Raw genomic sequence first — 15,915 nt, forward strand, 5'->3', positions numbered from 1 at the left:
GTACTTTGTACTTTACGAAAATAATAAAGTACGCAGAAATTCTTTATTTCAAACTAGATGACCCGATTTACCTCTCTCCCAACATAAACCCTCCGGGCTTCCACGAATGTTTCAAGACCAAAATAAGCCAAAGCGGTTCAGCCTTTCTCGAGTTTGAAAGAAAATAACAAAGTACAGAATTCATTTTTATTTATACTTACAGATAATTTTATAAATTGTACTTTATTTTTATACTGTGTACGGTTTTTTTTTCTCAACTAAAGTAGCCGATGTAAAGTACATCGGCTACTTTAGTTTGCAAAAAAAAAGGTGGCAACCCTAACTCCATAACATTATATTACGATGCTCGAGCTAAGCTTAGCAGCGATAGAGATATATCCGTAGTTAACGACTGTCGCAGACTCGCAAGTCAGAAGTCGCAGTGTTGGCGGCTCTACGCTCCGTTACTTTAATTGCGTGTTTGTCACACAGTTAATTATTATCCCGTCGTAGAGTTTTTATATGTTTTGCAATTAATTCGCAGTCGATATCCTCCCCAGCACACTAAAACAACGGAACAGTTGGTGTTCTCGGCGTTAGAAACTTTTTATAGTACTTTTTTATAAGTATAGTGCGCTCGTCTGGATAGAATTAGTTTATTACATCGCGTCGTCAGGTAGAGCTGAATTATATTTTTCCTAAACTCTCAAGTTTATAATTCATTTTAGATAGTTTCCCAAGAAACCTTTATATTATTTACCTCCACTACTTTATATCTTAACGAATTCTCGTTATGAAATTATTGTTTCATAGATTTTTTATTGATCCTAAAACGAAAGATAAAAAACATATTTTTCCTGAAATCCCCCTGGAGTACCAATGAGAGGTTACGGATCACGTAACTTCATGGGTGTGTGCACTCATTAATGAAACCTGAATACAATTACATTATGCATTCTATGGAGAGGGTGGATAAAAATTAATGGAAAAACATAATTGAAGGGATCGCACCAAGTTTTCTTCACATTTTAAAATGTATGGCTATACTTGCGGTAAAATATGCTCGTTACGTAGTGCTTGCCGTTGTTTTCTAAAGTCATGATAGTAATGAAATGTACATTTTTCTATTTCAGCACCCACATCAAGTGAAACAGCGCTCGAAATTTCTGAAGGTACGCGTTGTTCTTTTCTTCACTTTCAAACAAACTTTGCATTAATATAATTTTAATTATTTGTTAGTACAAAAAATTTTTTACATACGACAAAGGAGCTAAGTGGCATAATACTAATTCCAGGACCGTCCAGCGGCTGCTACTACAACTTTCAGCACTATGGCGAGGGAGATCGCATCATGACGAACGAGCCGTGCCTCAACTGCACCTGCCACAACCGGATGCTGATGTGCTACCTGCGGGTGTGCCCCTTCACCAAGCCCATCGGCCAGGACTGTACCATCGAGAAGCGGGCTGACCAGTGCTGCCCGATCGTCACGTGCCCAGACGGTAAGATTTCAAGCTAAGATCAGCGAAATTGAAAAATTTTATGGTGAAATTTTGAAATAGAGAAAAGAACACCCATCGGATAGGAAAAAAAACATGAAAACTTTGTTAAAATATAAGGGCTTATTTTGACAAAATATTTTTTTAGTTCCAGTTGACCTGCTCACATCTACGTCGACATCTTCGCCAGCTGAATATGGAGCAACTGGACTCGGCAAACTCGACAAGTACGGATGCAGTATAAACGGAAAATACTTCCCCGAGGGTTCGAAGGTTCCGCCGTCGCCGAACAAGCCATGCGAACATTGCTATTGTATTCGAAATATGACAACGTGCGTCATGCAAGAATGTACTCTTCACGTTGATGGCTGCACTCCGATATACCACAAAGACGTGTGCTGTCCAGTGCGATATTCTTGCGGTAAATATACTTCATACAGTTATAGTTAAATATTTTCCGCGTCTTCTTGCTTCCAAATAGTTTCGGAGCCGTGATTTATTACAATGACATGACAATAATCAGAGCGATATCTATATTTGTGCCAAGTTTCATGAACATGGGCGAAAGTTTTGGAGCCTCTTTGATGCTAACATTCAAAGATTTCATACTTATAATATTATATGCTACAAATATTAATTATAATTTACTTATTTTTATTAACTGATAAACAAAACGATAAATTGCCATTCTTTTCTCTTTTTAGATCATCCTGAAGATGAAATACCGCTTTTGGATGACATGACTACAACGATAAGGCCGACACCAGGATTTTTGTTAACCACTACAACAATGATGCCTGTAACACAGCCTTCTCAAAATTGTGTACACGACGATCAAATCGTTCCAGACGGTGCTCTTATTAAAACTGAAAAAGCATGTGAACACTGCTATTGCATGAAAGGCGATATTGTTTGCGTAGTTCAAGAATGTGGTACACCAATGGAAAATGAAGGCAAAAATTGTACATCATTACCGCCTCGTCAAGGACAATGTTGTCCTGATACTTACATTTGCGAAGGAGACGAAGCCAGTACTGAAGAAACTACAGAAATGCAAGAAATAACGACTAGTCCTCCCAGAAGATATAGCGTAGAAGGCAGTGGATATAGATTAGAACCGGATGAAGCGTACACTGAAATACCATCATTTGTAACAGAAGAAGAAGGCAGCGGAGAAGAACATTTCAGTACTGTACCTGTCACAGACAAATCATTTGAAAAACCAACTCAAACAAAGGGAACTTCAACGACATTTGATGTTACATACGAAACGAGTACAGAAATTGAGCCAGTCACGAACATTCCAGCGTTCGAAGATTCTGAAAAACATAAAGATCAAGTAACTACTGAAGCAATTCCTACTATAAAAGAAGAAGAACAAGTCACTACATCTCCCAAAGAGTATGCAACAAGTGTAAAGGAAGAAGATAATTTGACAACTAATACTTTTGATACCTTGCCAGAAGAGATTTTAACTACTGAAACACCCACGTTACAGGATGTGGTTACAACTAAAGTGGAAAAAACAACTAGAGCGGAAGATATGTTAGATGAAGCCACACTCAAAGAAGATGATTTAGTGCCTGAAAAGGAACACAAAGTACCATTAGACGAGTATACATCCACTACTCCGGTAATTGTCCAAGATGAAAAGACAACTCAATCACAAGAATATACTACCTTATCATCAGTAGATAAATTACATACGGATGAAATCGTTACACCTGAAATTGAGACGCAGACATTAATTGATGAAATAGCTTCTGACATATATACCACTACACCTAAAGAAAAGTTCGATGTGCTTGAAACTACGTCAATAAACCCAGTTGAAAATGAAATAAACGAATCAGACTTACCGATTTATTCTCCAGGAAGAATACCTGGAGAAGGCGATTGTCTTCTCAATACGGTAACATACCAAAATAATTCGGTTGTACCAAGCACTAATAACTGTCACACGAGTTGCAAATGCATCAGTAGTATCATAAAATGCGAGCCTATAGTTTGTAGCGCGCCACCTGAATATATGAATGATTGCCAACCAATTTATGATTCGCCAGATTCCTGCTGCCCAACATATGTTTGCAGTACAAAGGAAACAACTCCACCAGAATCACACAACCAGATGTCAGAATCAGAAAGTCCTAAACCTATTCTAGCCATTGAATGCAGTTCTCCAGATTGTAAATCAGTGGAAGACAAGTTTGCAGCTCTTGATTGTTCTAATAATGAATGTGTACCTAAAGATAAGGTTCAAAGTCAGGATACACCAATTTCTTGTGATGATGAAAACTGTAAAGTAGATTCGTTACCTCAAACTCATCCCGACTTACATCATGATGCACCTGTAGAATGTTCTGCAGAAAATGGATGCACTAAGCCTAAAGATACACAAACAGGAAATGACTGCCTTGACGGAAACTGTAAAGTAGAACCAGCTCCTGAATGTACTGGGTCCGATTGTAATCTTGAAATAACGAAAGACACTACACATAAAGAATCAGTCGCTACAACTCCTGAGTATTCTGCAAATGAACTGACAGTAAAACCAGATACTACAGATAAAATTGAAACACAAACCGAATCTGAAAACAAATTTGATTTATCCACTCAGGGTTTGAATATTGAAAGTCAACCTACTGGGGAATATATAACGGTACCTACACTATCAAGTACTGAAATACCTCAGACCGAAACCTCACAATCAGGAGATATTGTAACCGCTAGTCATGAAGTAACTCATCCACCAGACTATTATACAACTCATGTTGACACAATTTATACAGAACCAAGTGCAGTTGGTGAAACTGAATCTGATGTATCCAAACAACAGCAAAGTACTTCGGAACCAATAACATCCGAGTTCGATGATAGCTACAAAGACGTTTCTCAAGGTACCTCTGACCAAACAACTGCACGAACAAATGAACAAGCTGTAACCGAAGGTGAAACTGTAACAGTCGGTTCATACGAAACAAAACTTGTTGAACCAGTTACAGAAGAAATAAGCGTAACATATTCTCAAGAACCGAATAAAGAACCAATTACTCCAGCAGTTGGACAGGTTACCGAAATCAATGAAGATGCCACCAAACTTCCTACAGAGAGCACACATGACGCAACAGAAAGCATTCTCAAGGAAACTGCAACTAGTCAAGAACCAGTACAATCAGAAGTTGTACAAGAAGATACTGATATGCCTGACATAATTGGCCCAACTATTTCTGGAAGTACGATAACTGAAACAATTGAAAGTAGTACATTATCATATTCTAAGGCCACTGAAAGTGAGCACAAATTAATTACCAAATTAGATGAGCACTATACTGAAACTCCAAGTTCACTTGGATATGAAGACAAAGCTACAGAAACAGTATCGGTTATAACAGAATCGAATGTAAAAATAACGGATGCTGAAGTTACAGAATCTGGCGAATATAAACCAGTTCCTGATGAAACTAAAGATAAAATAACTGATGTACCAGAAATACATACTGAATTGCCTATGACAGAGGTGACTAAATTAACCAAACCGAGATTGGATACTACAACATCACCCGATGTTACAGAATCTGATCAAGATCATGTAACTGTAAGAATTGAAGAACAAACTGAAACATCTCCAGTTGAACATAAAGAAGTCACTACTGAATCTATAAGTACGGATGCTAATATTATTCAGCAACAACAAACAACTGAGCAACAATTAGATTTGGTAACATCGGCTATATTACGTGACAGGGAAAGCGAAAACGCAATAACGGTGGAGGTTCCTACTGAGAGAATAGTGGGAGGTGATGTAACAATGACAGAATTATTAGAAGGGGTACAAGAAACATATACTAGTGTACCTGAAATTAAGATAACAAAAATTAGTACTAGTTCACAGTCTGGATATAATTATCAATCGACATCTCCAAGGTTCGACGAAAAGGTTGAAACAACTGCTCGTCCCATTGATGAAGAATTAATAAACATAACTACCGAAAGAGAACCAGATGTCACATCTGAAACGATAGCTTCTGATATCACAGAGAAAGAACAGCAAGAAGTAGGCACCACAAGGCCCCAGGAAAATGTACCAATGATACAAGATACTAAACATGAATATTATACAACAGAAACTAGTTACCAAGCTTCATCTCAAGCAACTACTTATGAAGATTTATCAGATAAACTAGACGTTACGACAGTATCCCCAATTCACGTAGAAGAAACTGCAACGACACAAAAGCAGGAAGAGCTTTCAAGTACCGAGCGAGTTACCTCTGAGATAAATAAGGATGACGAACAGCAGGTACCTGTTGCCACTACCTCCTATCATGAGGCCACTACGGATGTAGTGTCTGTAACTGATACAATGTCACCCACGTACAGCTCTGAAGCTGAACAACCATCTATGAATACTCAGCAAGAAACAGATGTTAAATCAGAAACTACTGAAGCCAACATAAAATATGAAGACACACATACTACAGAATCAGAAATAAAGGTGAATGTGGACTTAGAAGATACACTTGGCCCGAGTACTGTATCTCAAGGTTATGATGTGGAACCACATACTGAAAGTATTAAACCTGATATACCAACAAAAGAAGAAACTTACACGGTAATTCCAAGTGACACTGAAACAGAAAAACCATCCAAAGAAATGGAAATGGAACAAGAAAAGATCACAGAAATATCCGAACCAGTAACTGTAATTCCAGAAAAGGCGGAGACCACCATTGGCATCAAAAAAATTGGTAGTGAAACAAAATCTCCTGAAACATACACGACATCGATACGAGATATTGTCTTTGATACTTCTACAGTTGTTTCAGATGTAAGTGAGTACGAAACAAAGGAATTAGTAACTGAAGCGCCTTTTATTTCGACTACTCCTAAAGCCATTGATACCAACGTAGAAATTACTACAGTTAAGGAAGTTGGAGAAGAAGCTGATATTGAACAACATACTGAAGCTGGCTCTGGTGAGGAGGACATTGTCACAAGTTCACCTACGCCTACAAGTGGAATACAAGATAATGAATTGAAACAAGATATTTCTACTTCAGAAATATTTACTCCATCATCAGCTACGGAAATACCTATAGAGGTTACACAAACTTCTAAAGAACATAAAGAAACTACACCTGCAACATTCGAAAGTTCCACGCTAAGTTATGTTGAAACACAAAAAGATACCTCTTCACCTTCTGAAATAGAGTCGGCAACAGTCACAAGAGACGTTCATGATGAAAGCACGGAAATAATGCCAAGTATTGATGAAAGTACTTTACAAACAAGACAACCTGAAGAATTAGAACCAGAGGTTAGTACTGAAAAGATTGTTAAAGAAAGCACTGAGCCACAGCCAGAACGTAATGACCAAGAAAGTGAAAGACCTCTAGAAGTGTCTACGCCTACTTCAATTCATGAGGAAATATCTACTCCTCAGTCAGCATTATCACTAGTTACTGATGAATCTGATAAGAAATACATAAAGCCTCATACTGACCTTACTTCAACAATTCCTGTACAAGATAAGGACACATTTACAACAGAAACTTCATTCGTTGATCAAGGGCTATCTAGCACTGAAAAATTAGCCACAAAACCACAAGAAATATTAACTACCATTCAACAAGAACCTTTAGAACATGAAGAACAAACTACTTCGTCGGGCGAGAAACTATATAGCCCTGACTTAAGTACATATCCTGAAGTTATATCTGAATATCCAGAAAGGACAACAGTCGTACAAATTACAGATAAGGAAAAAGAAATAGCTCAATCACCTATTACAGAAGTGTCTCAAACAATACTACCAGAAACTACATACGAAAGCCACCCAGTAACACAAGAATCTACAGCTAGCCAAATATTATTCGATACGACAACACAAAAATTACTGGAAACAGAAACAGAAAAGGAAGATACTCTTGAGAAAACGACAAAATCACCGACAGATTATGAGGATAAATACGATACCGAAACTACCGTATTAGACAGAGAAAAAGAAAAACAATCGACTACGAAAGAGACCGTACCAAACGTTAGTGATTATGGAACAACACAACCGGTAGAAATCTACAGTGAAAAAGAGGATATTGTCACTAAACTCCCGAGTGATTTTACAGATAAACAAACAACAGAGCAAACAGAAAAGGTGCCAGACACACAAGAAGCAACAAGTGTATCACCAGACACAATAAGCGATAAGGATAGTGAAAGTCAATTACCAACTGAACAATCGATACCAAGCATAGACCAGCATGATGTTACTACAGCACTTCCGACAGAAAAGGTAACCGAAAAAGAAACCGGTGCCGAGGAATCAACCAATGCGGAGGTACCTACAGTACCGGTTGAGGAACAAACAGAAAAAGAAATTTTGAGGGAACCTAATAAGGACATTCTTGAAACTACAACATTTGTGGCAATTGACAAACAAGAGGGTGCTGAAGTTACCTCAGTAACAGAAGAGTCTACCGAAACTAGCTCCTACGAAAGAACGACTCTTAAATCACCTCAGGAAGACACTGAACATGAAACTGTAACTCAACAAACAACGCAAGAAGAGATCTTATCCCAACCGACAACGTTGCGATTACCAGAAAAAGAAACTGAAAAAGAAACTGAGTCTGGCGTTCAGTTGATTGACACAACTTCAGACACATTATTCACGACATTAAGTGCATCGTCTTCAACACCAACTAGTAAATTACCTGAACCTACAGATGACACACAAAAAGTAACCGAACCAGCAATGGAATATAGTGAAACAACTCCATACCTTATAGAACTTCAAGAGCATACTCATCAATCAACTGATGAATTGTCTTCAAAAATGCCAACTGAGGGAGAATCGACAACAGAACAATACATTTCTGAACACCCAGACCGTGGAGATATTCCTCATAAAGATTATGATGAGAACGTTACGCCGACTAGCCCCAATGAAAGTATGGACGTGACTACACCTAAAGAGAATAAATCAACTACTACAACCAAAGTTATGCACGATGAAACACCTACTGAGGCTGAAGTAACAACGGCGCAATCTCCATCAGAAATACCTAAAGAAGAAGACAGGTACACTATCTCACCAATTGAAACAGAAAAACCATTAACGACGCCTGAGATTGAAGCTCATACAGAAAAACACATACCTGGTGATTACGAATCTCATAAACCTGACGTTTCTGAAGATGTCACAATGCCAACAGAGGAAGCTGTTAAGGAAACCATGTCTCCTGTGTTTACTAAGCCTACCGAAGAATCTATAGTCCACACTGATGATTTATATAAACACGAAGAAAAACCAATCGAAGGTACAGAAGTTTCTAAGCCAGAATTGAACAAACCTTCTGATGATCTTCCGTCTCCAGACTTTCCCCCCAGTGGAGCCGGTGGATACGGACAAGAACCCGATTACGGAGATAGTGAAGACCAAGCCTTTGGACCAGGAACTTGTCGATACGGTGGAAAAGTATATGTTTCAGCTCAACAAATACCAAGAGATGATCCTTGTGATTTCTGTTTCTGCTTTAGAAGTGATATCATATGCTTACAACAAAGTTGCCCACCTCCAATTCACGGCTGCCACGAAGAACCTATACAAGGCTTCTGCTGTCCACGCTACGAGTGTCCAGTGTCCATGGCGACCACTCTCAATGTCACTACAACTACTACCACCACTACTACAACACTACCTCCTCATTTCTTACCGCATGCTTACAAGGGTGCGGCACAAAGAAGAGGTTGTCAAATTAAGGGTCACACATATAAGGTCGGAGAAGTAGTACGAGCTTCGTCAGGGCCGTGCTTACACTGCACGTAAGTATTTTCAAACATTAATAAATAAGAAAAAATCTATCGCTAATATAAATAAGTATCGTAATCATGTAATAGATATTTTGAATTCATAGATAATAGACGTGTAACCAATTAATTAACTAATTTTTAATTCGTATATTTTCAGTTGTGGAGGGGACGGACAAATGAAATGTGATCCTAAAGCGTGCACGCCGGAGCCCATGCTGAGGCAAATGATCGCCGCCGCGGTGTCTGCGAAGAGACGAAGGTGAAATACCTTCGAAGAGAAGTCAAATTAGTACAGCATATCATCACAAGAATAAAAGTCTATGTGATGGTAACATTCATGTATTCTTTTATGCACAAGAAAATGCTCAAATTTCGCGATAAATTAGATTAAGGTTTCGTGTCATATAATAATGCTACTAGTATTTTTTTTAGTTTTCATAGTGTCATGGCACGCACAACTCATATCTATGAAAAAACCATGACTGTGATTGAAATTTTATTTAATATTTTTGAGTCAAGATATTATAATGAGCAATTAATTGTTTGTTTACAAAAGTTAGTGCCAAACGATAGAACTAAGTGTTTATGCAGGTAAAGAAAGACATTCTAAATTTTATTCTTAAAAATATTTTTTGTATAATATTTTTACTTTGATGACCGAACGGAGCTAATTAATGTTTCGAGCTTCAGGGTCAGCTTAGATCGCCGAAATCTTGACCATTTATAACATTATTATTATACTTAATTAATTGTTTTACCGATATAAGCTTAGTCAAATATTTTATGCTTACACGATGTTACATGCGATCAATCTAGTATCGTGTAAGTATGAAATTAAATAAGAAACTCAGATGTTGTAAATGCCTTATATTAATTTGTAATAATTTATATATTTTAGGTGTATAGTACTTAAGCCATGTTTTGAGACCAGTGACTATTTTAATTTAGGAATAAAAGGCCCTTTACATGAAACAGAAAAGTACCAGTCGACGTGTCGGCGTATAGCGGAGCCTCGGCTGCTACTTTTCCTCATCCGACCTTAGAGAAAACGACACGACGTCAATCTTGTTTTCTTTAATCTTGGAAAAGTACAATTTACACTAGCACTTAAAGTGAACGCGGCCGACTGCTGTTTTAGGAAAAACTTTTATGATGTATCAAAACGTCGGAGACCTTTTGTAACTTTTGATACGAACGTGCTGGTAGACTCTAGAACAGACGACAGGTCGAGGTCGGTACAGAGGCGTCGCGTCGCGCGCCGTTGCGGCCGGCGACGCGCAGAGGGGCCGGCCGCATTAGTTTGTACAGACCTCCTCCTGATTTGTAGTTATATTATACCTCTATTTATTTAAAGTTATAGCAATAGTGATAAATATTTGTTTATACCGGTGATAAATTGTAGTTCCAGCCGATACGATGTTACAAAACGACACACGAAATAATGTCCATTAAATTTATTTCCTCTCGTGTTTATTTCAATTAACTAAAATAGTTTTAATACCTGGCTCTACATAAAACTGTCAAAATCAAATTAAATTAAAATATTTGAAACAATTTCTTTTGTTTTGTATGAATACATTTCCTTGCCCTATCCACTTTCAAACACCAGCTTTAAGCTTAATAAAATGTTATTGGAGATAAAGTGGCGTTTAGTCTTGAATCTTGATGCGACGATCTTGTCAAAGTTATGGTACATAATTTATGTTATTAATAAGTTGATTTAAACGCCTTGAATAAATAAAAATAAAAATAATAATAGTTAAAAATAATTATTAAAAAACACGATTTTTATATTAACTTTTTTTCTATTTTTTTTAACATATTATTGCATTGTTACAAGTTTTAAATTAAGTAATTCAAAACTTGTGACAATACTGGAGATAGGAAAAAAATCGGCCAAGTGCGATTAGGAATTGCCCATGAAGGGTTTCGCAGCAGCAATAAGGTTTATTTTTATGAAATTAAAAGGTTTTTGATTTAACTAAGTATTATACGTCCGTCATAAATGACGGACGTATAAAAAAAAACTAAGTACTTGCTAGATCTCGTCCAAACCAATTTTATTACCTATGGGGATTGGGGACCCCTAAAATTTTTAGTAATTTGCCCATTTTTGTATCAAAATCTTAATCCGGTTCACAGACTACATCTACTTACCAAGTTTCAATAGTATAGCTCTTATAGTTTCGGAGACAAGTGGCTGTGACATAGGGACAGACAGACAGACAGACAGACAGACAGACAGACAGACATAAGAATCTATAAGGGTTCCGTTTATTAATGTGGTCACCAATTAGTTTCGCTCGGGGTCCATTTTAAGAAAAGAAATGACCTTCGCGGTCCGTACATTTTAATTATAATAAAAAAATATTTATTAAACAAAGGTAACTACGGAAATTACAAAGGTATTTATTTACCTACATATCAATGAGAAAAGTGACAATTTTATTGCTTGTTTGATTTGAAATTGGTGCAAGCTATTGACATTAAATCCTGGAGATGTTCATCAGTAAGTCAAGACCGAAATTTATTTTTAACGAAGTTCACCTTCGAAAATGCTCGGTCCGCATACAAAGGGTCGGCGGTCCGGATGCGAACCGCGGTCCGCCATTTGGTGACCCCTGGTTTATTCTATTACAAATCAATGAATCTTATAACTTTAAACGAGCAATTCTTGTATATATATATATATAATTGGAATCTCGGAATCGGCTCCAACGATTTTCGTGAAATTTAGTATATAGGGGGTTTCGGGGGCGATAAAGCGATCTAGCTAGGAATCATTTTTAGAAAATGTCATTTTCATCGAATACCGAGCAAAGCTCGGTCAAATAGCTAGTTATTATTATCGAAGCATTGAGACTGTACAACTAGACGGCGCGGCGTGTTTACACTTTACAGTAATTTCTTCCAGAAAAACAATAATTAGGTATATACGGTAATCTATTACATTTTATTGTGTCCTGTATAATACTTTAGTTCCAAAATTGATCGAAACATCGAATAAGAAAAGAAGCAATAAAATAGAAATGAAACTGCTTATTAAATTATTATTTTTTAACAAAAAATTTAACCCGACTTCCAAGGAAAAAACAATATTCTTAAAATGACCTAAAAAGTATGAAATAATTCTTATTCTCCATTAGTGCCTTTTTCAAATTTCGACTCAATCTCAACGAATTCTGTACTCAATTTTCATTCTTTTGAAGTCGGTACCAGCCCAGAACTGAGATACTTGACATAGAACTTAGCCAGTACAGGAATATTAACTATCCATATTATATTACTGTAAGCGAAATAATTGTGGTAAATGCTTGCAGTTATCAGCTAAGCGATGCTGCAATTTCCAAGCTTTTATCTTTAAGGGTTCAGGAGTTCTGTTCAGTGCCTTTGGACCAAGAGACACCTTCGTATGAAATTTCTCTTATACGTAACATATGCTTAAGTTACTAGAAACAACATTTTAACCACTATGAGTGTTTTGATAAATTTCAAGGATTTCCCTCGATTTCTCATAGATGCCATCATCAGCTCACCGCTTTCTTAATTGTTATATAAAATTAATATTATGTCCTATAAAACAACACAAGAATTTTGAAAATCGGTCCACAAACAACAAGGTAATCATCAAAAACATCTGCTTCGATGCAAAATATCACGAAAAGTAGCAATAATTGACTTATAATGTGATGACCCATGGTATAATTATGGTTGTGATGATGATGATCAATCAAATTAATGTATTGGCTTATGCTTTCAGCTGTTTAAGCAACGCTGAAATCCCCGAACCTGTATCTATAAGGATTCAAAAGTTCTGTTCGGTACCTTTGGATCCAGGGTATAACCTGGTGCTAAATCTTACTTTTTGGTAGCATTTACCTCGAATGCTTCTCAAAAAATCGAAATCACTATATATTTCCATACATCATCAGATCACCACTTTTGTGAACATGGTACCAACCTCGGATTCAACCTTGTACAACAACAAAAGAATCATGAAAATTGGTCTACAAACGGCGAAGTTATGGTTGAACATACAAAAAAATATATATAAACAGACGAACATATAACCTCCTCCTTTTTGGAAGTCGGTTAAAAAGAACTTTAGCGACCAAACACCTATATTATATTTAACACATCTTCACACTCTACAAACCCGGAAAATGGTGTAACTGTACAGTACTACTTAATCACTTTTTAGAAAATAAGTCAACCTTTTAATTCAAATTAAAAGGTTAATTATTAGTTAGGTTAGAGGACTAATTTCGAATTTAAAAAATCTGTTAGTACAATAGTCAATATTAGTAAAGTTGATAAACGAAACATAATATATACTCTGGTCAACAAGTGCCATTTTGCCACAAACCTGATCTCATGCACCGAAAATTATGATTTTGATCTCATTCGATTCGGAATACCATCTACAACATTCTATCAAAATTACAAGAGGGGCTGAAAAAAAATGCAAAAGTTATAAACATTTAAGTAAACATAAAAAGAAGGGTTTGGTTTTTTTTAATATTTCAAAAACTATTTGAGATACTCAGAATTTGAAAAAAGATCCTTAAAGAGCAGGAAAATTCCTAAAAAATACCAAATTCTGAGACCTTATCAATAATCCTTATAGCTTTAATTGAGCGGCGAAAGTAACGGTAAAACGTGTGGTTCAGGTTTCGCGTGATTTGCGGCAATCTGCTACGTGAACTAAAAAATATTTTAAGTGATTAAATATTAATATTAAGGAATAAAAAAAATTGTGTAATAAGTAGACATATTAATAAACATTAATCAATTAACAAAAATAAATTATCAAAATTTGTTTAATTGTTATGCTTTTCTGAATTTGTTAATAGTCACCATTTTAGTGTTAACGTAAAACGCTGATTATTTCAAAACAAGTAATCCAGATTTTTTTATTATTCTTTTGAGCTAATCTTAAATGGCCTTTTAAGAGATCCCCGCTGAAATAATTCAATTTTTTTTTTTCACATTTTTATTAACATTTAAAGGCATTCCAAAATTAGTCATGTAAATAAAGCAATTACGGTATTTTTATATCCAATTATTTTGTTTTGTTATAAGCCAGATAATAATATATATTTCTTTATTTATAAACTAGCTGTTGCCCGCGACTTCATCCGCGTGGACTTTAGTTTTTTTAATCATAAAAAGTTTATTGTGTGGGAACCGTACCCGTACCGTATCCGGGATAAAAAGTATCCCATGTCCTTTCCCAAGACTGAGAGTATTGCCATACCAAATTTCATCAAAATATATTGAATAGCTTAGGCGATAATCATAAAAGTTTATTGTGCGGGAGCCGTACATTTTCCGGGACAAAATTAGTATTCCTTGTCCTTTTTCGTTACTCAAATTTCAGCGAAATGGGTCCACGCGAAATATAACGTTCCGTGCAGCTTCGCCCGCGTAAATTAGATATTTCACAGAAAACTAAGTCCACAAAAAATAGCCTATGATCCTTCACGTGGTCTACTTCTTATATCTGTGCCAAATAACAGAAAAATTGTTCTAGTTGTTCGTGAGATAAGCCCATTCAAATAATTTGCCCCGATTTTCTCCACATTTTCCTCTATTTCTTCGCTCCTATTAGTCTTAGCGTGATAAAATATAGCCTATAGCCTTCTTCGATAAATGGACTTTCTAACACTGAAAGAATTTTTCAAATCTAACCAGTAGTTGATGAGATTAGCGCGTTCAAATAAGCACTTTCAAATAATTTCCCCCATTTTTTCCACATTTTTCTTTACTTCGCTTCCATTAGTCTTAGCGTGATAAAATATAGCCTATAGCCTTTCTCGATAAATGGGCTAGCTAACACTGAAATTTTTTTTCAAATCGGACCAGTAGTTCCTGAGATAAGCATGTTCAAATAAGCCCTTTCAAATAATTTCCCCCCGTTATTTCCACACTTTCCTCTATTTCTTTGCTCCTATTAGTATTATTCCTCAATAAATGGGCTATCTAACACTGAAATAATTTTTTAAATCGGACCAGTAGTTCCTGAGATTAGCGCGTTCAAACAAACAAACAAACAAACTCTTCCCAATTATAATATTAGTATAGAAGTATAGATAATAAAATTTAAATAATAATTTTTATTGACGAAAAAACCCTAATTGCTATATTTACATGAAAAATTCATGAATGCCTTTGATATTTCATAAAAAAGTGAAAAATCAATATTGTTGAATTTTTCTAACGGATATCTCTTCTTAGCCCTTTTAAGATTAGCTCAAAAGAATAATAAAAATTTCTCGATTTCTTGTTTTGAAATAATGAGAGTTTTTATGTTAACATTAAAATTGTGACTATTAACAAATCAACAAAAGCATAACAATTAAAGAAATGGTGATAATATTTTATTTTTGTTGACGGATTATTGTTTGTTGATATGTCTACTTAGTGCCCAATTTTTTTTATTTCTTTGTATTAATATTTAATCAGTCAAAATATATTTTTTAAGTTCACGTGGCAGATTGCGGCAAATTACGCGAAACCCGAACCACGCGTTTTTACCGTTACTTTCGTCGCTCAATTAAAGCTATATTGGTAAGGTTCCAAAATCTAGGATTTTTTTAGGAAATTTTCTGTTCTTTAAGGATCT

General features: G+C 35.9%; 1 protein-coding gene across 1 annotated transcript in view; it reads left to right on the forward strand.

Moving 5' to 3' along the window:
- The window catches only part of LOC121731561 (uncharacterized threonine-rich GPI-anchored glycoprotein PJ4664.02), a 33,012-nt gene extending 22,197 nt beyond the window's left edge, over positions 1-10,815 (forward strand). Inside the window, exons 3-7 of the mRNA XM_042121043.1 lie at positions 1,113-1,151; positions 1,275-1,481; positions 1,627-1,899; positions 2,183-9,302; positions 9,448-10,815. Coding sequence (XP_041976977.1) covers positions 1,113-1,151; positions 1,275-1,481; positions 1,627-1,899; positions 2,183-9,302; positions 9,448-9,553 — 7,745 coding nt within the window. The 3' untranslated portion in view covers positions 9,554-10,815. The remainder of the gene's footprint in view (positions 1-1,112; positions 1,152-1,274; positions 1,482-1,626; positions 1,900-2,182; positions 9,303-9,447) is intronic.
- Positions 10,816-15,915: the final 5,100 nt, after the last annotated feature.

This window comes from Aricia agestis, chromosome 11 (genome assembly GCF_905147365.1).
Source record: "Aricia agestis chromosome 11, ilAriAges1.1, whole genome shotgun sequence".
NCBI classification, from domain to species: Eukaryota; Metazoa; Arthropoda; class Insecta; order Lepidoptera; family Lycaenidae; genus Aricia; species Aricia agestis.